At 37.9% G+C, this 25754-nt stretch overlaps 1 protein-coding gene and 1 long non-coding RNA gene across 5 annotated transcripts in view; one reads left to right on the top strand and one right to left on the bottom strand.

The window, feature by feature from the left end:
* Positions 1–22662, top strand: part of PKP4 (plakophilin 4) — a 100550-nt gene extending 77888 nt beyond the window's left edge. For all 4 annotated transcript variants that reach the window (XM_075152606.1, XM_075152605.1, XM_075152608.1 and 1 more), the window contains 11 exons: positions 9184–9367; positions 10794–10911; positions 11411–11602; positions 11748–11921; positions 12746–12896; positions 15033–15228; positions 17167–17251; positions 17356–17473; positions 20143–20274; positions 21008–21081; positions 21662–22662. In XM_075152606.1, the coding sequence (XP_075008707.1) occupies positions 9184–9367; positions 10794–10911; positions 11411–11602; positions 11748–11921; positions 12746–12896; positions 15033–15228; positions 17167–17251; positions 17356–17473; positions 20143–20274; positions 21008–21081; positions 21662–21910 (1673 nt within the window). In that variant the 3' untranslated portion in view covers positions 21911–22662. The remainder of the gene's footprint in view (positions 1–9183; positions 9368–10793; positions 10912–11410; positions 11603–11747; positions 11922–12745; positions 12897–15032; positions 15229–17166; positions 17252–17355; positions 17474–20142; positions 20275–21007; positions 21082–21661) is intronic.
* LOC142083334 (uncharacterized) lies at positions 14506–25114 on the bottom strand. Its single transcript, XR_012674020.1, has 3 exons — positions 24954–25114; positions 19932–20047; positions 14506–14630 (listed from the first exon to the last, which is right to left on the bottom strand). It is a non-coding gene; the product is annotated as an uncharacterized LOC142083334 (long non-coding RNA).
* Between the last annotated feature and the right edge of the window lie 640 nt (positions 25115–25754).

The following is a 25754-nucleotide window of genomic DNA, read 5'->3' as shown; positions in this document are numbered from 1 at the left end:
AATTCATGTTTTATGCACTTAAATTACTTGTGCTTTTAAGATGTTAGGGATGGTTCCGCAGACAAAGCCAAAGCCAAAGTCAAATTCTTAATTATAGAAGGTATTTAGTCACTATTAAACAAACAAAAAAAACCTACACTGTTATCTTTCAAAAAAGATATAGCACATCATCTGTAAGTAAAAAGATTTTTCAAATAAATATGGTATTTAATTTGAATTAAATAATTAATCTTTAAATAATTAAAGATGACTACTTCAGAAAAAGTGACTCTTAGTTTTTAACACACATATTTTTAATTTTTTTTAACCAGCTACAACAAAATGGAAAGTTTTGACCTAATCGTCTTCTGGTTAAGTCAGTGGCATTGACTTCTGTTAGAGTTAGACCAATGCTGAATGCTTGAGAAAAATCCACAGCAGACTTTCAGGGCGTAGGGATTTTTAAGTGCTTTCTATAAATAGCAATATAAAGAAAAGAAGTGGAAAAGATCCAATGATTATTTGTTTAATAATTTAAAAACTCCACCTTTGTCAGAACTAAAACTAACAAACCACACCCAGTTTGCTATGTTCCCAGATTAAGATAATGTAAATACAGAGAAATTAGTATCAATCTACACCACTAGAAACACTGTATGTCTGATTTCTAGTTTAAAATTAGCGCTATTCATTACTGCTGTAGTTTATTCATAATTTTTCATATAAAATGGATTTTCCAGTGTAAAATTTCTTAATGAAGTGTATAGTGCTTTTCTTTTTCCTGAGGATGGTCTTTCTTCCTTATTAAATGAATTATACTTTCATTATTAACAGTATCAATTGCCTTTGAAAGATAACAGGTATACCTGGTGTCATTGCAAGTGAAATTCATCACGTTTACTTTAATATGCAGTTAGATAGATGAAAACTTTGTTATCCCAGATAAGTGAAATTAGAATAACAAACTTCTTGTGATCTGTATAGATATTTTTCACGTGAATTCATTTATATAAAATTTGTGAGGAATTATTTAGTCAAAAGCAATCTTCTAATCTCAGAAATTATTTGGGAACGTGTCCTAAAGATTAACTATGATAAGTTTGAGAAGATAGCATACGGGGGGAGGGTTTAATTGCACAAACATGTTTTATAGGAGTTAGAAAACAGTAGGAATACTGGGGTCTATATTTAATTAACAGCAATTGAAATGACAAGATTGAAATGCAGAGAGATAAAGAAGCGAAAACTGAATAGAAAGTTACATTAAAAATACAGAAAGCGCAATTGCAAAACCACAAGAATGATTTAAGAGGGAAACCAGTCATCTTTTTAATGGCTATACATTATTCAGAAAATAAAATGTGCTAAATCACTTCTCATAATCGTTATATGAAAATGAAGTAATACTTTTTTTTTTTTTTAAAGTCTTTAAAAGTTGGACTTTGGAATGCATTGGAAGAGGATAACTCTTCACTGAGCTTGCTCCAGCTGTATGCGGTTTCCATCGCTCCTGACCCATGGCAGCCTTGCTGTCCTGTGCTCTGCAGTAAAAGAGCCTTTATAAGGGAAACGACTCTTTTTTTAGTAACTGCAACACATTTCATTAGATTTCAGCACCAGTGCTTTCTGGAGGCTACCGTTTTTTGCATTCCAGCACAGCTTCAGCACTAGGCAGCAGAAATATTGTTGGGGCTTTGCTGACTGTGTGCAAGAGCTCCATTCCCTAGCAAGGGACCTGAAGGATGTGCACTGGTTTATGCTGTCGGGTTATGTGTTTGCGTTGCAGTCAGCACAGCCTGGAATCAGTCTGTGAATTTCAGGATCTCATGTCTTGGAAGGCTTATACAGCAGAAAACTGTCTATGACGTAGAAATCGAAATATGCATATTCTTGAACCCAGGTGCGGTTTCTAACAATTGAGTCTACTTTCAAGAGATTCTCAGAAACAGCCCTTTCATATGCTAAAATCTAAGAAACATTAGTGTACTCCGCTACTGCAAGTTTTCCAGAGAAAGCGAGTCAGTTGCCTACCTTAATAGAGTAGTTTCTTGATTTTCATCACATCTTCAGCAGCAGAGATGAGCCACAAACCGTGCCCTCCCCAGGGGGTTGGAAGCGACACCAAGTGACAGTGCTGAACCTGGAGGAGCAGTACGATTTTAAGGCTGGAAGGAAGGAAGAATGAGCAGAAATTCCAGCAATAATTAATCACTAGCTTAGCTGTATGGTAAAGCTCTGTCCTTAAAGGGGAAAGAGGTGGTTGTTGATGGTCCTGGTAATTCTTCATAGTTTGTTTCTTGAAATTAGTACTACCTCAGCCAGTTCAGTTCAGAAATGCTGTTCTCTGTCCAGCAGCACGATCTTTTCTATACACAGTGTCATTGTGAGAGATTGCATTCTTGCAGCAGTTGGCACTGTGCATCGTTCCTTGTGTGTTTTTGGAAAAGGGACCCCGTGTTCTGCAGTTCTGGGCAACCTGAGGTGACTTTTGAGAAGGTACAGAAATAGCTTCAAGCCCCACACAATTTTGCAAACTAAGCACTCTGTGAAATGGGTATAGTTTCCTTTCATAACTTTCATGTTAATATAATATTTACCTCAATTCTACTCTGTATACAATCCAAAGTACTTTATGATCAACTGAGTAAAACCTGCAGAGGTAGCATGTGATCATCCATGTTCAGCAGTGGACCTCCAAGCTGGTGCAGCTGCTAAAGAACTCTTAATAAACTTGCCACCCGTTAGGTTAACACTACCTGATGTGAGTAGTGGCAGTGGAATTCATTGCAGTAAACTTGTCTAGGATCTTAAAAATCTGGATTAAAATGCCAAGATTCAATACCAAAATACAGCATGAAAAAACGCAGCTGGATACAGAGGAGAAACAAAGTTCTTTGCCGGGGTTCCATGACTAGTTGAGCCCCCACTACACGCCAGAGTACGAAGCTGTTCAGCAAGGAATGAGCAAATCGTACTTTTCTCTTTCCCATCCAGAAATTTTATCTGCAGATGTTTTGTTGTTGTTGTTGTGTGGGTTGTTTTTTTTTTCTTAACCCATGACTTAAGCTTGACTTTAAACAGCTAAAGCTGTTGACTGGAGACACAGACATCATTACGCATTGATGTCCTGTAGTCTTAATGAAACTGCTGGCTTACATATACGTTTCGTGTGTTCTCTGAATTAGGTAACAAAATAAAGCTTTGAAGAGTTACCACATAAGGGATTTTCTGGACAGAGCAATTATTTTACAATCCTATTACTGTTGCTTAAGTTACATCAGTAATGTAACCAATTCAACACTGAACCTGTAACCAGTAGAAACAAACCAACAAAAGAAAACCCTTACGACACTAAAGAGAGAAGGTGGGTTTTAATTATCCTCACACTTCATTGCTATCTGTTGGAAAAGACAGATTTGTCACCTGCAAATATTGCCATAGATCCAAGTCCAGAAGGATTATGAATAAATACTAAAAATTTTGTACATCAGAACATTTGTTACACAATTGTCTTAATATTTTTCCCTGAGGAGAAAATGTTAGAGACAAGGAGATGATAGGAGATACTTCCCATGAAACAACTTCTCTCGGTTAAGGAACGTTGCTAGCCTGTCATCCATGAGGAGCTGCTGAGGATCAACAAACTCATTCGGTCCTGGCCTACTTTTGATGAGCAGTGAGAAAGATGAAGCCAAAGTTCTGCTTCCAGATTACAGCTCTTCTGGTAACTCCAGCAACTGTTAGGAAAGTGCCTGAAGATCTAAACAGAATTATTTATCTTGCCTGCTTAATTTTTGCTGTCTTCTCTATATACAGCTAGATCAGCTGTTTAGTGTCCACTGATGTTATAGGGAGTATCATAGCTGGCACGCAGAGTTTGATCTCTGGACCTAACTGGCAGACATTTCCTCCTCGCAGATCTTTGAACCTCCAGATATGTTCCAAGTAAAGTGATACAAAAACATGAAGACTGAAGAGAAGACTATTACTCCAGAGTCTTGTCCTTTTTCCTTTTAATAGTAATTTCCTTCTTGGGAAGAATCCTTTTCTTCATTATTCTCTAAATATTTTTTGAATCCTTAGGAAAAAAAAAAAAAACCACAACAGAAAACGACCCCCCAAAACTTTAATCACTGAAACTTAGTGGTTTAGATTTGTCTCTCCGTTTCTGCTCTGTTACAGTTTGTAGAAATTTCAAGTGCTTTTAAAGTGTCTTCTGCACAAGGAAGGAACATCATCAATTAAAATCAATTTCTATTTATTAAAGGTGTACTGGAACGGTTTGACCGGCATCTTAGAGCCAGAGACCCAGGACCTTTAGAACGAAAAGCTGATTCTTTCAAATTTTCAGGAGGAAACTGTTAAACCAAACTCTGTCTGCTGCACTGTTATGTATATGTGTTTCTTCAGTTTGGTTCATCTTTGCTCCTTTTAAGCACTCACTTCTAGAGTCAGTTCCTCAGAAAAGTCTTCCAGATGACCCTGTTTTCTATTTTTTTTTTCTGGACCAGAGTTTATGTTAGATAATCAAGATCATTTGCCTTTAACCAAAGCTTGTCAGGTTCAAGGATGGGATCTAAATAATTTAAGATTTATTCTCTCTTTATTTTCTAAGTAGTAGGGGTTTCAGTCTAGAAAATCAGAAGTTTATGGGCAAGGCTTTTCTTTTTTTTTCATTTGCAAGTGCTAATGTATGTCTCAAATCTATGTGGAAAATATCCTCAAAACACCTACCAGTACTATTTCTAGTTGCCATCATTTTTAGAGAATGGAGGACCTTGGTTTTCCTCACCCTATCTGCACCCATTAACTTCAAACGTGAGCTCTATTGTGAAGCTGATGGTGTTAAAACAGAACTCTGGCAAACCTCAAATACCTTGTCCTTGTATCAGTAGTCCTCAACTTCATTCATGGTATGGTGTTTGGAGGGTTGTTTTGTTGTTGCCTCCCATTTACAAGGTCATTGTTACTTCCACATACTTTTATCAGCTACCACTAGCTGGTCCTGTCCCTTGTTGCATCTTCTATTTATTTATCTGAGATCCAAAACAACTTCAAAGCCCTGTAAATGCCAATCACTACATCTGCTGTCAGCAAGTATTGTTATGCCAAGGAAGATGACAGATGGGGTCAAAGAACAATCCCTCTGATCTGCTTTAGGAGGCTGTATAAATCAATATTTTTGACTGTTTTAGGTGTTTCTTCTTTGAGAGTCCTTTTATGCAGGACTTCAGGCTTCTGTTTTCACAGAATCACAGAATAGTTGAGGTTGGAAGGGACCTCTGGAGGTCATCTTGTCCACCCCCCCTGCATGAGCAGATAGAGCAGATTGCCCAGGACCATGTCCATGTTTTACCTGTGTGACAAATACTTGTCTAACACCCTGATTTGTGACGTTACATCAATTCTAAAAAATTGTTTCAGGACAGGATAGGAAAAAGATGAAGGGGCTCTAAAATACCTTCAGCGAGTAACTTTTGTTAGCCAACTTAAGTGTACCATCTCGTGCCAGGCTGGAAAAAACTAGGTTTAAGAGCCTGGAGTTGGGAAGCGGAAGAGAGCAACTCTAAGTTTGGCTGTCAGATTTCTGTTGTCATTTGGTGAGGATCAGGAACTGTGGGAAGATCTGAACACCAAGACGAGTATAATGAACAGGTGGTATGAAGAACAAGAAAAAAGGACGCAGCTGGGCATGTATTCTTTGAAATCTTCAAAATTTTCTGTTGAAACAGATGGTAGGTTTGGTTTATTTGTTCTTGGTTGCATATCCAGTCCCTTTTCAGAAGACTGGATCAGGTGGGAAGAGGTTGTTGATGGCAAGATGTAGCAGCAGAGAAGGAGACTGTCACAGCAGACTCTGCTGCTCATGCAGTGTCAGTGGGACAGCTGAGAGGAACAAGAAGCAGACCGCACAGGCATGGTGCAACGTTTGCTTCCTGTGTGGACATTCACAGACAGCGTGTTTTTAAAAAAGCTTTTGGGGGCCTTGGCATATGGTAACACCTGGGGAAGCAGATTACTTGAACACAATGGTTTGTCACTTCCAGATGGTGACAGGAGTCTCTGTTGCAGGAGTCCTTTAGCTGCATCAGCTAAACTGATGTTCTGCTGAATTCTTATATCCAACTGTCGCATGGTCCTATGAGGTCTCTCCAGTGTATGCATGATCCATTGCTGTTGATCATTGTAAGATAGCTAGGAGATGTTTTGTGTGTGGTTTAATCATGTTCAGAAGGCTGTCTTGCATGACTGTTTTTGCAGATGCCCTTTCTATGGACTATTTACCAGTGTCTTTATATATACTATTTAGCCAACTCTGTAACAGGACCAGCATAGGACAGTCTGTGGAATAACCAGATTCTTCACCCATGATGTTAATCAATACATTAAAACACAAAAAATGGTCTAGGCACAGCAGGAGCTGACTGGGGGAGATCTTCAGGACAGTCCAAAAATTCCCATCTGGAGAGCTTCTGCACCAATTAGTCAAAAACTCTGTTGTAAGGTGGCTAGTTGTGTGACTGTGTTAAAAACTTTTGCTGTCTTATAAATTTTTGGTTTTGTTACCTCTTGTAACATTTACTGTCTTGTCCCCCCATAATTTATTTCTGAGGAAACGAAATGTTCGAGATCTAGTCAAACTGAAAACCGTATGGTTTTAGTAGCAATTTTATTGGGCTATTGTGGAAATGCTGTTTAATGTTTGTTGCTGAGTGTACATGACTCTACTAATTTACAATTAGTAAAATACTGTTTGTGAGGAAAAGATTTAGAGTAAGATGAGTACCTGGTGAGAATTTAGATGAACTTTAAGCTATGTTTCATGACGAAAAAGATAATTGAATGCCATGTTTAGCATATTACTTGCATATACAGTTCTGCCGATAATTTACATCAGATCTCATACTTCTGTATCAGAATGTCACGTAAGATGACTCTGCAGGTAGGGAACTATAGAATTCTGCCCGAGGATAAAAGATTGATAGCTAATTGGCTAATTGGTGAGTGTAAAATACTCTAGATTTCTTGCTGTAGTTTCCAGGAAGAAAGTTTCTGTAGCATGTTTACATTAGCTCTTCTGTGTTCAGCTCTGCACTTAAGTACCTAATATCCCAGGCATACAATGCAAGAAAGCAGTAATACCACTGCAGGCCATTCTTCCCATGTTTATCATTGGGGAAAAAAAAAAAACCAAAACAAAACCATATTCCCCCCTCATTGTTCGTCTTGCATTCCTCCTTTTTGGACACTGGCTTTCCAGGTTCTGCCTGATCTAGAATCATGTCACGTCACACAGTTGGGACCTTTACTGAAAACTCTTTAATGGCTGCCACCCATCTGCCAATCTACCTTCTTTGTCATTTTTTCAGAATTTTTTTCACAAGATCTCATGTTTGCAAAACACTGATGATCTTTCAGCCATGACGTCCATAGATTTGGTTTCTTCTCGCTTCATTTTTGCTCTTGTATTCTTATGACCTTTCTTTTAGCTGTTAACTTCTGCCTGCAAAGTTGTAGAGATTTCCAATGTAAACAATCTCTCTCTTAAGAATATTGCCAAATCTCTTCCATGTTCCTTTTTAAGAGGTAGTTTATAACTTTAATCTCCAAGTTTCATATAAATCAGGATAATGATCTGTTTCTTCCCTCTCCCAAACCTCTTTCTTACAGGGTTGTTGAAGACTCCCCCTTTGGCGGTCAGATGTTCATGCCTTTTTTTGAACAGGATGAAGAGTTCAGAAAAATGCCTTGTCTCTTCTGATAAATATGCCTTCTCATCTCAGACTGCCGACTGGCTAGAACTGATGAGGCAACAAACGAAAATACCAGTAGGGATCAGGTTACACACTCACAGAGGGCATGCAGTTTCAATGGCATCTGTAAGGAGCATTTTTATTTGCGAGATTTAGCTGCCTGGTTTTAGCTGCCCTTCCACTGAAGGCTGTACCGTTGTCTGAAGTGCAAAGCATGACACGTTTCTCTTAACAGTGCAGCGACCTCCTCCATATGATCTCTGTAAGTCAGGAGCTTACTGCTGACGGTCACCCATAGTTGTAATGTCCGTATGAACGGTTATTGGAAGGAGGTTGCCAGCAGCTGCTTTCTTCGGAGATATTTTCCTGTTTGTGTAAATATTCACACCTTACCTTCTACACCGGAACTCTCCTCTGGGAGAGGAACCAACTAGTAGTCTAGGGCGCCATTCCTGCCAGGCACGCTCGGGAAGCAGTGTCACTGGTACCCCACTCCATTCCAGCTGCAGTGACTGTGCATGCACACCTACAAATGTGCATATAGATGACAGATATCAATAAAACTCTAGTTAATAGTAAATGACTTAAAGGACTTCTTTTTTTTAATATGAAGTTTTGTGCTGAATTAATCTCGCAAATCCGTTAGTGACCTCTTTAGGAACAGGAGTGTCTGCTGTGGCATGTTTATACAGCTTGCTCTGATTTGGCATGTTGCCTGACATTACAAAAAAAGACAGGTTTTTCTTCCCATTACAGGTCGTCAGTATGGGATTGATCTTCAGATATCTAAGAAAGATATTAGCATTAGAGAGAGATGGTGAGCTCGAGGCACATGTCTTTCAGAAAGATGGAAAGGCGTTTTGCAAATGAGATGAGTTTGTTTGCTTGTAGGGAATATTCCTCTAGACTCCTGTAGTGCAGTGGGGCTTCCCCCTCTCCTCTCAGGTAGCAGAACGAGCTGTACCTCAGGAAAGAAAGAAGGGAACATCTCCCATCAGTCAGTGTGTGTTTCTGCTGAGTGTTTTTCCTTAAGAAGAGTATTTACTCGCTGATATGCATGTTTTCCTTCTCAGTATTGTGGGAGACCTAGCTGCTGATCTATTCGGATTATTCTGATTATCATCTTGCATTCCAACTCTTCCGTCAAAGAGCTTGCACAGCAGCCAGACAGCTAGAGTGAAGGCTGCTGAATACATTATAATCTGAAGTTTAGAAATATTTCTTTCGGTCTGTAAAGTGAATCTTTTAATGGTAGCTTTGACCACTTACTAACCAATAATGTTGGAATAATATTAAAGTTACATTGCAAACTAATTATATTTCTTTTGGTTTTGCATAGGTAAATTATCTTTCTCCTGTTTAAAGTGATGTCTTTTAAGTTGTTAATGTTGCTTTATGCTTGTTTGCCAAGTCTTTTCTGACTTCACTGCAATGGAAATCTTTTCTTAAGGGGTTCTCTGGAACTTGTCTTCATGCGATGCAGTAAAGATGACAATTATTAGAGATGCTCTGTCAACACTAACAAACACTGTGATAGTGCCACATTCTGGATGGAACAGTTCTTCCTTTGATGATGATCATAAAATTAAATTTCAGACTTCCCTAGTTCTACGCAATACCACAGGATGCCTGAGGTAATTTGCTGTTCTAGAAGACTCCTTTTATAAAGTAATCATGTTCTCCAACAGGTCCTTTTTATACTGTAATTTTTAAGAGAGAAGAGTTGTTGCATTCTATAAATTACATACAGACCTATCATTTAGGCAGCTTTTGCATGTGGTTTTTTTTTCCATATTAGAAAAATATGAAAAGTACAAAGTTAGCCAGTAAGAGGTGCTAACTGTAATGTCTAGTGGTTAAATTTTGGTTGTCCTATAAATTACGATCATTGCACTTTTCCCCTATTAATTACTGCAATTTTTGTATTGTGTGTAGGGCTTATGAATATTATTTAGGAAAAAAAATGTGCATTTGGTGATTCTTTATTGTTGTATACATTTAAACAATTATGTTTGTATATGCATACATACCACTAAAGAAGTGTTTGACTATTCCCTTTGTCAATTTCTCAAACAGCAGTAAGAACAAAAAAAAAGTATTCAGAATAACAAAAGGCAAAACTAGAATCTCAAGGGCCAGGGGTAGCATACGAGCTATTTCTGTTCATTTGTAGGTTTCTTTGTAATTTTAATTTATTAAATTTCAAATTGTGTTCCATTAAACAGCAGAGTAAGGCCATTGTGTTTAAACAGAACTGGAATTGCTTTTTATTTGCTGGTAACCCTTCTAAACTTCAGAACATTTTCATAAACTACTTTCACGTTGTTGTTCACTGGGTTGTTTTTCAAGATCATGAGTTCTACACCGCTTTTGAACATAGGGCTGTGCTACCATAGTAGTACAAACATGATGTCTAGAGAAAAAGCACCTCTACGGACAGTCACGGTGGCATTTTTTTAGCAGCAGTACCATTTACATGTGCATCCAGTCACAGTGTAAGCTTCAGGTTTTGCAGTATGGTGGCCTTGAAGGCAAATATTTGTCTGCATCCTTTGCTGCTTATTCTAAAGCACAGTGCAGCCTTTTCCTTTCCCTACACCCTAATTTATACATCTATACTTCTGTCTGTGTAGCACTATTACAAATGTTAACGAGGCTGCACCACAGAACAGATCACTGAATGGCTCCAATTTAAAAAAGAGGCAACAAAAGGTACTTCTAACCCAGACAAGCTCAGCAATCTGTTCTACAGCACATACAAACTATAGATTTGGGCCTGCACAACAGAGAGGGCTTGGAATGGAAAAGTCTGCGGGAAGGGGGTTCTACTTATGGCCGTTTTTGTCAACGAGTCAATGCTATCTTGAAATTGCAGTTTAGAATCATATTTCTCTTTTATAAGAATTGGGGGTGGGTTGCTGCACAAAATGGTGTGTTTGCTTTTAACTTTTCAATTATCAATCAGCTGCATAAAAAACGTCTGCAAACCGATCAGTAAGATGATTGTGAGCGTGTCCATCTGTGAATACACTGTGTTCCTTTATCATTTCAACCCGTTAGGAATCTAAGCTCCGCAGGTGAAGAAGCCCGGAAGCAGATGAGGTCTTGCGAAGGGCTGGTTGATTCACTGCTGTACGTGATCCACACGTGTGTGAACACATCAGATTATGACAGCAAGGTGTGCGCACGTTTCATCTAAGTGATTTTCAGTGCTGAACTGCACGTCTGATGGGATCTTTTGGGGTTTGTATGGTATAATTTAGCACTGTGATGTGCTTAGCTCAACTGGTCTTCTCTCCCAACCCCAGTTTACTGATGCACAGTCAAATTCTGTTGCATAATACAGTGTAACTTGTTCTGTGCTTTTCATTTTCATCAGTGTTGAAGTATTCGTTCTTCAATAAAATAATAATAAGCTCTTGTGCTTTTCATTTTCAGAATACTAAAACAATAAGCCACTATAGTAGAGATTACTGTTATAAATGTTTTCATATTTGAGGATATCAGGAGAGTGACTGCAGTTTTGCCAGAGAAACAAAGCAATGCCCCAAGCCCAGAATTAGAATTTAGTGCTTGTGCTCCAAATGCCTTTTCACCTCTACTTAATTTGTTTGGTTTGCTTTATCACTATGTAAGAAAGTAACTAATTACATGACATCTTTCTCGTTTGGCTTCAGACAGTGGAAAACTGTGTGTGTACCTTGAGAAACCTTTCTTACCGCTTGGAACTGGAGGTACCTCAGGCACGTCTGCTAGGAATCAATGAATTGGATGACTTGTTAGGAAAAGAATCACCTAGCAAAGATTCAGAGCCAAGTTGCTGGGGGAAAAAAAAGAAGAAGAAAAAAAAAACTTCACAGGAGGATCAGGTTTGCCGTTTTCCTTGTATTACAAATATATCAACTGTAGTTTAGCTAATGATGGGGGGGAGTACATAGCTTGAAGAAAAACTATCATATGTTGAATGAAAATATAGAGGTTTCATGTCCTTACAAAGATATGTTCATTTCTCAGTGGGATGGAGTTGGCCCTATACCAGGATTTTCCAAGTCTCCTAAAGGGGTGGAAATGCTATGGCACCCATCTGTGGTAAAGCCGTACCTAACGCTTCTAGCAGAAAGCTCCAATCCAGCTACTCTAGAGGGCTCTGCAGGATCTCTCCAGAATCTTTCTGCAGGCAACTGGAAGGTATGTGAATTCCTACTCTTCCTCCTATTGTTGTATTTTAGCTGGTTTTTTTAATAAGGTATTGGAATGTGTTTGGAAGGAAACATGTAATTTTCTAGTACGCATCTGAGCATTTCTCTCTAGTGTGTATCGTTAGTGCTTATGTGCTGCAGTAATGTTACATCCACAGTGAAAAGCAATGACAAAGGTGGTAGACAGGAAAAGCAATATGGAAACTGGCCTTGAAATTGGTACCATTTATTTTAAATAAACAGAAAAAGCTTTCTTCCAGTGCGTATTAGGTCAAAATAATCTTCTAGGATCTTCTAGCTGTGAGTTCTGGTGGGAAGGTACTGTCAAAATAAGACCAGCATAAATAAATTGTTTGTATTTGCTTTATTATTTGTATTATTTATTTCCATACATTCTTGCTTGTGGCCCTTGCATAGAATATGTTACAAAATCACCACATGAGGACACTTTATTGATGTTATGTATTTGTTATGGAGAGATTAAAAAAATGTTAATTGCTTCCTTTGCTTGTCGAAAAACAGCTAAGGCTTTTTCATTTTATGACCATTATAAAATTGGTCTAAAAAAAAAAACACCTTTTCAATTAATTTTTCATCTATTAAGATATTTTGTCTGTTAAACCACCTTTTTTAAACATTGCTTTGTAAGAGGAATGAATGAAAAAACAACAGAGCCAACCCGTTATAATAATAGAAAAGATATGCATTTAACATGTCATCTTTTCTAACACACTTAAGAATTACAATCTAGTAAGAGATTATTTCAATCAGAATGTTGTAGTAGATTTGTGAGTAACTGGAGTTTTATTGTAGTTCGCAGCATACATTCGAGCTGCTGTAAGAAAAGAAAAAGGACTACCAATCCTTGTGGAGCTGCTGAGAATGGATAATGACAGAGTTGTTTCATCTGTGGCAACTGCCTTAAGGAATATGGCATTAGATGTTCGTAATAAGGAGCTTATTGGTAAGTACAGAACTGTACTGAAGAAAGCACGATTACCAGCATGTCAGACCTTGTACTGAAAAAATATTAGGATGAGAGCCTACCAATAGAAATAGCAAACTTGATTTTACTATATCATGTCAGTTGTGTCACAGAAATTAATCTTTTTGACAGCAGTAGCTTTTCTGAGTAATATTGACATTTTTGTTTGCCTTTAGCCATCTTGTGTGGCAATCTCTTTACAATGCATGGAAGTCACCTCAGCTAAACTAAACTGGACAGGAAACTGTCAGTACAAAATATGATGGAAAACACAGCTCTACTTGGAGCTAAATGGTAACCTTTTCGGGGGGTTTCAAGATCCCTTACATATTCTGAGAGGATAGGACAACTCTGCTGCCAGTACATTAGTAAATACCTTTTTTAATAGTACTGGATAGGGAGAGAGGGAGGAAACCCTCTCCTAGTAAAATATTTCCACGAAAACCCAGATATAGAGCAGTATATATGTGCCTTTGCTGAATTAAGCAATCAACAAGGATGCCTGCTAGAAAAACTTACTGTTTGCCTTTTGTCAATTTTAATATTTAATACTTTAAGCATTCATCTGTGCCTTTCTCATCTAGCATTTAAAAAAAAAAAAACCCCAAACAACATTTTTCCTGCCTTGATCAGGAATCTCAGTCTGTTACGGGAAGTGTTGAACATGCCTCACCCTCAGCTTCACTGCTGTGGCCTAAATGAACCCTGCTAACACATGTCATGATCTAAAAAAGTTTCATTTTTCTTACAGAAGCATTTTCTGTGTTGTAGACTACTGGGATAAGTATATAACAACTATTTATACAGATAAGAGTATCATTATTCTCAAAAAGATAAATGCAGGTGAACAGAATTTTATTATGTATTCCTGAAGCTTCTCCATCTTGGATGTTCAGAACATGTTTTCTTGCACTGTAGGTATTACATACGTAAGGAATTAGTAAAAAGAAAATTCTGTTCTATAGCACCAGCCATATACAGGTCATACTCAGGTGATACTCTCTTTTCAGGATTTTTTTTTCCCTTCCTGGCAGAACTTTTCAGTTCAGGAATGCACCTCCACCTGTTCCCTCTCCCTGTCAAAGCCTTAACTGTGAAAGAATTATTAGCTTTCCAGATACACTCTGAAACTAATCTTTGTATAAAATATTTTGAGACATGAATTGAGTCATAAATTACCCCGTGCTAGTAATCTATTTTATGCAACTTTACTGCCATTGGTGGGGGCAGGAATAATGGGTTTACACGGTCTAAACTCTGAAGAAAATAAAAGATTGGGGAATCCAACAAATAGCAATACAAATTGGTACATGCAAACACGTGTTGATGAGCTTGCTAAAAGATTGGTAGTGACAGGGTACTACTGTGTACAGCATTGTCGGTTATAGTTTTCCAATGTGTTTGAAAAGTTCCTTTTCTTTGCAGAATTCCTGTTTGGATATTTTTTTTTCCCTCAGGCACATTATGCAAATAGGTAGCTAATGACTTTGTGTAAAGCTTATTCATTATTCACTGTTATGTACAAATACATGTCTTCAATAAAATCATTCAATTAACAGCACAGCCTAAACAGGAAAAAAAAAATTACCTTAGCTTTAGTTAATTTCTTTTGTCTGCAGTGTGATTATTCCTGTGCCTCAGTCAGTAATTGAAATTTGAAATGAGAGCTGAGACCTGATCTCTTCTGGGTAACAAATAAGGTGAACAGAATGTCTGAAAGAAAAAAATGCCAAGTTACTGTAAGGATTTCTTTAACCCTCCAATAAATGAAGCCTAGGAATGTGCACCACTCCTTCAATCATAATAAATAGTGTAACATTTTTCCTTGAATGGTTCTGCTTTCTCCAAATAATTCCTGTTTACAAATGCTCCTGTTCTAATGCAAAAATGCGACTTCTGACATTTTTAAGCTAAAAGGAAAAAAAAAAATCAAAAATTGATCTCTAGTCTCTCTTGACTCTGTGTAAAATGTGAATTCTTGGAAGGTTTCCATGGTTTTGATCATGTGTTTCTTTTTATTGCTTTCAGATGCAGTTTTGTGATGAGTGCTATAATTTCAAATCTTAAGTACCAAATCTATTTTTTTTACTTGGTTCTGTTGATGGGTTTTTATAGGTAAATATGCTATGCGAGATCTGGTTAATCGACTTCCAGGAGGCAATGGTCCAAGCATATTGTCTGATGAGACTGTAGCAGCAATCTGCTGTGCTTTGCATGAGGTCACTAGTAAAAACATGGAAAATGCCAAAGCCCTCGCTGATACTGGAGGAATAGAAAAGCTGGTGAACATAACGAAAGGAAGAGGTGACAGGCAAGTAGGCAACAAAGTTCATACCGAAACTGTTTCTCTATTCCATTTAAAATGCTTAAGAACGCGGGAAATGGGTTTTTGAGTAAAAAAAAGGATCTGTTTTTGCAGTCCCGATCTAAGTAGCTAACAAAGTCTGAATCACACTGGGAAAGAAGAGGCAGTCGGTACCACCTTTCTCTGGCAGTGTATTCTCTATCTAAAGCTTCTGGAGGCTTTTACAGCTGCATGCAGTAATCACATTAATGGGGCGTATTCAGGTTAAATGGTAGTAAAAAAAAATTGTCCCCTCTTATACACCTACAAGATTAATAGAATACTTAGAGCTTTTCAAAGTCAGAATATGTTAGCACCTTTGTCAGGATGTATCGCAATAGCTATTAATTATATCTAGCATGGCCATTTGGTAGGTTGTAAGGAAAACCTGCGGTTTACCTAGCCAGTGGGATTTCTCGACTGGGATTGGAAAGCAATCCTATTGTTGATTGAGAAGACCTGGCGCCCTGCAGACTCACTCGGGTATGGCTGTGCCAACCCCTGTGCTAGGGGTCTTGTTAGCTGAGTTCAGCGCTGGGCTTGATCGGGCATTGTGTTTATTTAGTAGTAAAAAACCTTTTAGAACTGGACAGCTGAGCATCAAGGGACAGGAACGTCTAATGGCTCCTGAGTCGTGCAGGGTCTGCGCTGAGTCAGCCTCATGGACCTCACTGGGCGTTGACCAGCATCGCTGCCCTGTACTCCTTAGCACTGTGACTGGTGCGAATCATGTTAGCAGGACTCTTGCATAAACCAGGATATCACAGGTCTCCTTTCCATGGATAGCAGAAAGCTGAATATATGGTCAGCCCTGTGTGCCGTTCCCAGCGTTTGATCAGACGGTACAGCAGAGAAAAGGATCTCTTCTCAGAGAAGTTGGTCAGTGTGAATTAAACATACCACATTTTTAACAAAGTCTTTGTCTCAAAAGGAACTTCGAGTATCCACAATTTATAATAATATGTTCAAGGGACACAGACTCATTTCAACTGCAGGTGCGAATGCAGTGATCCTTTATATGACTTCATTGGTCTGTGGAGACAATGTGTAAAGTTGCATCTGCACTTATATTTATGAGGCAACAGGGTACAAGAAACAAATTTAAAATCTTGTGAACGTATTAAGAGTGTCTACTCGCTGATTAACACTATCAACTGCAATTTTTTTCAGTCTTTTCTTTCAAAAACTGTATTTGGCTGAATCTTCACAGTGACAGAAAAAGGCATATATTTAACACAGATGTCATGCTGTGGCATTTAATGTCAAATCACTACTTCACTACCACTGCCAGCTTACTACCATTTGTCGTTAAAAAGATGGCATAATTTTATTTTTAATAATAGCTAGAGTAATTTTCCTAGCCTTGCTCTTGAGAGTGGAAAAGTGTTTTTCGAACCAATGGAAGTTTTCAGTAGTGCAACACAGAACCAAGAACGAAGTCTGACTATGAGGGTGTCTGGAGACTTTTAATACCAGCTCTCTTTTAATTGTTTATTCTTTTTCTATAGTTAGGAATTTTGTACAATGATTTGTAGTATGTACTCTCAGTTTTTATGAAATGCACTAAATAGAGTGTTTCTTTTCATGATTTTTAATTCTTGCAATGACAGTAGCTATTTCGACCCTTCTATCTGTATTCCTCAGTGACCTGCCTAGAAATTTTCTTTTCTGGAGAGGGAAATGATTGTCGTGCTTAATCGGGCTCTGCACCAGCCTTCTGGTGAGGCTGCTGACACAGCTGTGTTCACACTGTGGTAATGCGGGCATGCATTATTGACACCTGGAGAGATGACCTGACTTGCTTCACCGCATCAAGGTTTAGGCTATTACGTAGCTCAGGAATGTTGTTCTTTTTAAGTGGAATTAAGTGGCTTTCTAATAAGGTAATATTCTTTACTTCCTTAGATCGTCACTGAAAGTTGTCAAGGCAGCCGCCCAGGTACTGAATACATTATGGCAATACCGAGATCTCCGTAGCATTTATAAAAAGGTAAATTACAAAATTAGCTTACACTGGAAAATAGTTCTACAAAAACTCCTAATTTAATGAAAAGCAATTTATTTTGATGTTTTTTTCTTTTTGCCACTCCCCAGGATGGATGGAATCAAAGTCATTTTATTACACCAGTATCAACACTAGAGCGAGAGAGATTCAAATCACATCCTTCTTTATCAACAACAAATCAACAGATGTCACCTGTCATACAGTCAGGTCAGTCAAGAAATGTAAAGATTTACTGAAGGGGTACCTGGTATCCCATTTTTTTAACTCAAATAGCCTCTCAGTTTACTACTAATTCTATCTAAAACACGGAGGTCGTGCTGTCTTTCCTCTGTATTTAAACGTAAGTACTTCATGTACTCAGAACGTTACCTTAGCTGTTACTGTTGGCAGGCTTCAGATTCCTCAGGATTTGTGGATGTCTCTACATTAGCATTTTAGTTTGGATAAGGAGCACTTCGAAGCAAATCTCCCCACTCACTCCTTAATGCAAATCAAACTGCCGTCTCGGAATGTGTGAATTGTATTCCTTTTGGATGAAACTAAATCAGATGGTGTGCTTCCAGACCACTAATATACTCCAACCGCTAATGGGCATTTAGTTCATGGGACCAGGTTAGACTTGGTGCTAAGTAAAATCCTCAGAGTACACACCTGGACTTCGTAACCAATTATTTCCCTCTACAAAGCCGCTCCTCCTGTGCTACAATGTATGGCATTGTAGATGTAGTCTCACAGAACGTGGGTACTTGATAGCGTAGAAAGCAACAGAGCAATAGCGAGGAACCTATTTTCATTCCCAATTATGTAATGTCCCATTAGGATGAGCAAGACAAATACAAAAATCTTACTTTTCTGACTCCTCCTCATTTATTTCTTGCCTTAGTTGCTTTCACATCTTCAGTGCTAGGATTTACATCTTCATGAGGGCGCTGATACAAAACCTACTTGAAGCCTTGTATATTGTCTTCATTTGACACTTTATTGTATCCAATTTACTCTTCTATTTTTATGTGACTAGATCTCTGTTAATACCGAGAAATATCTATCTAACATGACTGCTAACATAAGTGACCAGTTCCTACAATACTCTTCTTTAATTACTTCTTTATATAAAAGTAACAACCCTCGCACATTCCTTCATGGCATGGTTGACTTGAAAAAGGAGGACTCAACCAGGGATTTATTTTCCCCAAGAAGGGAAAGAAAGCGTATTTTTCATGCCCAGAATTCTTCTCAACCACCACAGTACAACATGCAGGACTGATTCCTTTGTCTAGTGCTATACAACAGCAGACTGCAGTTACCAATTCTGGAGGATTTTGTTATTCCGATCTTACTGCATTCCGCGTTCGGTTTTCTCCCCGCCCTTCGGGATTCCAAAAGAATGTCCTGACCAAGTATCTTTGTCACTCTCAAACCACATGATACTGAAGGCAGTTTTTACTTTCACACCTAGTTGCCAAGTTGCACATACTGGCATCAAAACACCACCTTGAATTCACAGACTGTTTAAGCTATGTATCTACTGCCAGAGCCAAATATATCTTCTCAAAATAAGCAATGACAAGGAGGCAAATATGGCTTAGGCTCAGGGAACTGACCAGATTCGACCAAAGTGTAAAAGAATATTCCAATATCGACTATTGAATTCTTATCTCGGCACTTTCTCTCCCAAGATACGTTAGCAGAACAACCGTGTTACTCCAGTTCTTTGAACTACAAGTAGGAAGTAAGATGGGCAGCTCTAACACAATATTCAGAGGCTGTTGTACTGCAAAGAACGCTTAGTAAAAAATCCTAATAGGATTTTTCTCTTCCAGAGCATGAACAAGCTTAAACTAGTAAGGTGGAAGTTTGGTGCAAAGAAAGGTCCACAGAGGGTACTGTGGTAGCAGCTTTGCTGATTACAGCATGCACAGCAGATGCATGGTAGAACAGTTACACTTGGCCTGTAACACTTGTTCGTGTTTCAGTCGCTCAGTTACTAACACTCACATTATGTTGACCCATGTCAGAATTTTAACAACACCCCCAAATTTAGCTTTTTTAGCCATGTGAATATGCCAGGATAATATCAGTAGTTAAACTATCCATAATAACACAAAATTGTGAAATATGATGTAATGGACACAGCTAATGGAAGAAGATACCATTGATTAATATTTTGAAGCAAAATTTCTATAAATTATTTTTACGTATTTGTCTCCTGTGTTACTGGAGTCTTTCTAAGCCAACAAAAGCCGACTGGTCTGTAAAACAGGGAGGATTTAGCAGAACAAACTTTTTCCAACTACAGTAGAGGTTAGAGAACAGAGACCTGTTGACTGTAAGAATATAAAGTAAGCAAGTAATCCATTGTTATGATCTTACAACGGTTTTCAGGCAACTGGAGCACAAAATGTCCAAGATGCACTTCTGCATGCTAATCAAAGAACAGTAATACAAGTGTGTACATGGATCGCTTCAGCCAGGCAGACTGTAAATTTTTCTGTCCTGTCCCAAGTGATAGGGTGGACTTAAAGATCCTATTTAAGCATAACTTACATAAAATCATAAACACTAGCAGGAGTATCATCTTCTAAAGGGAAATTAATTATGTCATACGCAAACTGAAATGGGTAAGGTCTCTTATTTCAGTTGTAAGCATTATAGAGCAGTGACTCACCATTAAAAGTATAAAATTATAATCTTGTGGTACGTTGTTGAGAGCTTTTGTCATCGGGGTTCTTCATCAAGGAAAAACTATGTACTAGTTTTGTCCATTACTCTCATGTGTTAATCCTTGAGGAAGGAAGGGATGAGGAGAGAATAAAGAGAAGGTTAGGTACGGGAAAGGCTTTTGTTTCACATACTGATCATCCTTCTTTTTTCATCAGTTGGCAGCACGTCCTCATCACCGGCTTTATTAGGAATTAGAGAACCCCGCTCTGAATACGATAGAACGCAACCTTCTATGCAGTATTATAATAACCAAGGCGATGTCATTACGCATAAAGATATATATACTGGTAAGATATCAGTTAGGTGAACTTTTAACTGGAATACGTAAATACTCCTCATATGAGGAGTTTATACAATCATAATATGGACAGTTGCATTAGCAGGCTTGTTACTACTTAATGTTGTTTTCCATTTTTATTCGTTACATTCATTGCATGTGGAACAGAGCAGGTTTTTCATCTGTCGCTGCTATTTTCTTTAAAATTGCACAATTACCAGAATAAGAGAAGATCTGTTTATATATTGCGAGGTGAGAGGTGTTTGGAATTTTTATTTTTATTTAAAATCCTATTACAAAAATTGTTTTATTATGCACTTTATTATTATTATGTTATGTTATAAATAATAACATGCAGTTATATATTATAATATCATATTATTAAATTATACCAAGATTTCATCATTTCCCTGATCTCCCTTTTCCTTCTTACTATTTGACACAAGTCGCAAAATAATAGAGATGACAGTGAATAAAAAGAAGGAAATTCCTTGTTTTAAAGGTTTTTAGTCTGTAAACCAAAAAACAGCAACACAAAAAAGCCTCTTGTTTCAATTTAACTACTGCTGAGGGACAAAATTTGCCTGTATTATGTTACTATATTACATTATTAGTAGATACTAAAATCTGCAGACTTAATTGTTTGGGTGCTACATAATTTCTTCTAGGTAAAACAGAAGCAAATAGACTTATAGACGAAAGAATAAAGACTGAAGTTTATGCCATAAACTGTTTTCTCACAGGTTCCAGCAAACCTTCACCAATTTACATCAGTTCCTATTCCTCACCAGCAAGAGAACAAAATAGACGACTACAGGTGACTCCAAAGTTTTGTTTTGAAATGACACTGGTAACAAGACTCAGCATATAGCGTTTAATGGAACTTAAGGGAGACGGAGTATACTTTGTACTATTAGAGTGCTTTTTTATAGAGTGTATCTATAGCATAGTTAATTTGTTATTGGGCATTAGTGTACTTAAGCTGACGATTGCTTACGTACTTCTATTACTGTTTTCTTTTTATGGTCACATCTTTTAGCATGTTCTTATGGTGGGATCTGAGACCACTTTTCTGATTTGACTTGAGGGGGTTTTTTGGTAGGTATGGCCAGGTTCTGTACTTTCTACTTATGCTCTAAAAGTACTACTTTTGGAGAGTTACTGGCTCCCCAGTGAATGCAGAAGGAGACACGCAGGCAGGCTTAGAGGTTCTTCCTCCATTTAGTTTCATTTAAAAATTAGGTACATTTCATGGAGGCATGTTACCATCCTCATTGGTAGAGCTGCACTTAACTTTTTAGGGGAAGGTTCTGTATAATGTGTGTAAGTTTGAGAAACAATTATTTTCTCTGCTAATTATATTTTGAAAGCTTACTTTTCTATCATTTTGTCAACAGCATCAGCAATTGTACTACAGTCAAGAAGATACCAACAGAAAAAACTATGATGCATACAGATTATACCTGCAGTCCCCACATAGCTATGAAGACCCATATTTTGATGATCGAGTTCACTTTCCTGCTACTTCGGATTACACAACACAATATGGACTGAAATCAACCACAAATTATGTAGACTTTTATTCCACCAGACGATCTTCTTATAGAGCAGAACAGTACCCAGGTTCACCTGACTCCTGGGTGTAGCATCGAAGAGAAAAAACAGCAGTGTATTTCTCATCTTGCTTGAGAAGAAATGGAATGGCCTCATTTGTCGTTTTGGTTATGAAATGTGAAAGTGAAATAAAAGAAGGAACAAGGAAGATTTTTTTTTTTAATTTTTTTTTGTTTTTTGAGTGAGGAATTGTCAGGAAGAAAAACTGGAAGGGATGTTTTTTTGCTCTGTTTAGATGTTAGGTATAATTACTTGTAGCTCCTGTAGTCTGGTGAGGGTGTGGGCGATGTGATGAAAGGTTTGAGAATTGAGTAAAATGAATTTGGAAAGTGTGTAGGTCAGAGCAAATTAAAGCTGATTGTTTTTTTTTTATGTGAATAAAAGTCTTGTTCTGATAGTTTGTACAGAAAAAATAAAATGGATGCCCTTGTTTTATTGCTATTACTAAATGTCAAGATTGTATGCTATTACGTCTTGTAAATTTCTTTCGTTGGTGTAAATATGGAAATGCCACATTGGTTTAAAGTGCCATCCATTTGTAATGCAGTGTGTCATTTTAAAAGGAATTTGAAACATCATGCACAAAAAAAAATCCAAGAAAATGTTATAAATTTTAAAAGGAAAAAAAAATTTTAAAAATGAATAGTGTAATTTTGAAGCACAAAGTCCAGTCCAGTATATCTACACCTCTCCCATTCCCTGCCTATTTCATAAGAAACTTCACTGCCATTTTCTATGCACATGGAATAACAATAAATATGGAAGTCTCATCCATGGAAAGCTGTTCCCTGTTCATTTTTTTTTTTCCTGTGTGTGATATTCGGAAACAAGTACCATTAATATGAAGTCTAATTGCATGTTTTTAAGCAGGTTAAATATATCAAAACATTTGGGCCATTTTCCCAGCTTTCTTCAGTGCATATATTCTGAATTTGTCAGGCTGGCAGACCAAAATGTGAAATTACGCACTTTCCTCCCGTTATTCCTTAGACTAGTATTTTTACGTTTGATATGGGCAATCCAAGATATTTCAGAACTCTATTCTGTTTTCTTCCCATTGCGCCTCTACTCCTCCCCTTGCTCTCCCCAAGAAAATTAAGATGATCTTGCTTTCATAGAAATTATAGTCTCCATTTTGACTACATTCTGCTTGGATTTGTTTACAACAAAAATCTTTGATTATTTTAAGTAACTAAATCACATACTTTTCTCATGCTGTAGAGTCTGTTAACTTTATACTGTCTGTAATCATAATTATTGTTCCCCATCATTGCATTTCTCTTCGGTTTTCAGTGTTTCTAAATATCCTGATTGCATCAGTGAAATGAGAAAAGGTAAGCAGAACTGCTCCAAGCTTAGATTATGAGGCAAATTCACTTTTCCTTAATTGGTTGGGCTACTTCAGCCCCCTGACTGTAAAAGGGAAAAGAAACGAAGGGGTAAACAGCACAGCAGAAGTAATGAGTTAGGTCTTAACTTCGATGGACAGCCATGCAATTCCCCGCTGGCTGCGCGAGACGTGTGTTGCTGAGGGCCAGCACTGTGCAGGTGGTGCCTTTCTTTTAAGATAGAAATAGTTTCCATTTACTTGAATTTGAGTTTGTTTCCTGTACCAATAATTTCACCACTGATCTTTCGACATTGTTCTGCCTACCTTCAGAGTCGTGTGCAAGCTTGGGTACGCAGGCTAACGCAGATCAATGTTGGTTATCTGGTGTGCCTATACCCTACGAAAGGTGGTAAGCTCTCTGAGCCAAATATAATTATTGGGCATTTCATTGTCCCAGGAATATTTAAATTAGCTTCAGATAACAAAATAATAGACTGAAAGGCTCTAGTCTGTTATTATTTGCTGCTTTGAATCTGCTAGTAACTCTCAAAAAAAGAGGGAGGTAGTCATTTCAACGAAACAGCTGTATGATGGAATGATTTTTGCTTCTCATCTGAGGCAGTTTCATCAAGATCAAAACCAGCAAGATTTGGGACAGCACCCCCAATTTGGATCTTTCATGCTGTAGAATATACTTATTTATATAGTTCATTATGGGAGTTTTCTTTTGGTTTTATTGGTCTCATTTATGTATTTTTACACATTATTGTCTTGGTGCTATACTGATTAAAATTATCCGTACAGTATATTTGTTGGTTAATTTCCCTTTAAGTGTAGTTTCAGGCTGAATGTGTGGAAGTAGAGAAATAGGGCACAATTTCATCGTTCACTTTCATAGTGCAGTCTGGCTTTTGGGCCTGTTTCAAGATGTCAGGAGCATAAATTTAAGCTGAATGCTTTTAAAATTTGTTGTATTCACAATTTTGTATTCGGATTGATACTCCACTGAGAAAGATAAAAATTGTTAACTTTTTGAAAAAGTGGATGTCCTTAGGAGAAGGTGATGCTAATTTGGCAGTTAAATAGCAATAGTGCCCTGGGAAATTCACTGCTTTGTTTCTACATTCCTAATAACTGCAAACATGGTGAATGAAAAAGAGGAATTAAACTTCAAAAGCAGGGAGTTAAATATGATTCGGATTAGAACAGATCAAGAAGGTGCGCAGTGAGACTCAACAGCAGACTTGTACGTGTCCTTTTGTGTAAGTAACTCCCACGAAGGACAACTGTGAAAGTAGCATTGACCTCAGTGAAAGAGTTAGGCTCACTAAACGCCAGAGAACAATGGGAAACAAGTGCTTAAAGTGACGTGTCCGTGATTCTCTGTCTTGTAAAAAGCCTAAATACAATACGCTTAAAAAGGAGATGAATCCTAACTGAATTAGGATTATTATTCAAATAGGCTCAAAAGAATCCTGGCCCCTAAAAAGATACTTTTTTTTTTTTTTTGTGGTCTTTACTCCTGCCTGAATGAGAAGTGTCCATTACGAACAAGTTAGGTAATGTAAGTCATACATGAATGTTCGTAACTCTCAACAGTCTGACCTGAAATTTGGGGGTTTTTTAAATTCAATATATCAATTGAATTGATATAGTTACGTACAAGAAATCTATATGAAAGGACAGATGAGAAATTTTTTTCAGGACAGCACTCATGAGATGATTCTTTGACTTCTACCGGTTACCTTGAGGAGTATGCCTGCATTGTAGTCAGCTTGTACCTCTCCTCAGATACTGCAGCGAACGTTTTCAACCGCCATGCACTTCACTTGTTCGGCTAGGGATTGAGGTTCGTCAGCAGATGGCTTCTGCCCAGGCTGGGTATTGCTACTTCATACCGCGTCCCCTGTAACCGAAGTTAAATGGAAGGGCTGCAGTCTTGCGCTGCCTTATAAAATTCCTCCTGTATGCTCAAAGGGAGAGAAATGGAGTGACTCGTTTAGTGCAGCACAAAGATCTAGGATATATCCTAAAATGTTAATTCTAGACACATACAGAGAGGCGTCAGCCCCCGTGAGAGCACCTAGCTGTGGCACGACAACACAGCTCTGCGAAGCCTAGGCCTAGCGAATATGGGAGAACTGCCACGTGAAATGAAACCCAGCTTTACAGGGTAGCAAAAGCAGAGCGCCATGGGTGAGCCTGGTAGGAGCAGAGATGAGTTATGCAGAAAAACAAGATTTAGCTATAAGAAGGAGGATTGTGAACACTGGAAAAAGAAACTCTTTAGCCTATCAGAGCTAACAGACACTGCCTTAACTGAAGAGAAAGCATCTCAGCCACGGACACTAGTCGTGTGCATTCTGGGTTTGAGTTACTGTAAGAAAGACTAATGCTCATAAAAGGTAACAACGTAAACATTAATAAACTTTTAAAAAAACCAAACCAAAACACGACCTTGTGGCCATGGGCAAATTATTGCAGCTGTCAACAACAGTAGAGAAAGGGCTTAGAAGGAAAGCTGTCATTTTGAGACCAACTATGAA

The sequence above is a fragment of the Calonectris borealis genome, chromosome 6, assembly GCF_964195595.1.
Source record: "Calonectris borealis chromosome 6, bCalBor7.hap1.2, whole genome shotgun sequence".
Taxonomy (NCBI): domain Eukaryota; kingdom Metazoa; phylum Chordata; class Aves; order Procellariiformes; family Procellariidae; genus Calonectris; species Calonectris borealis.
Note: the sequence above shows the minus strand (reverse complement) of the source record. Positions and strands in the feature narration are given on the sequence as shown.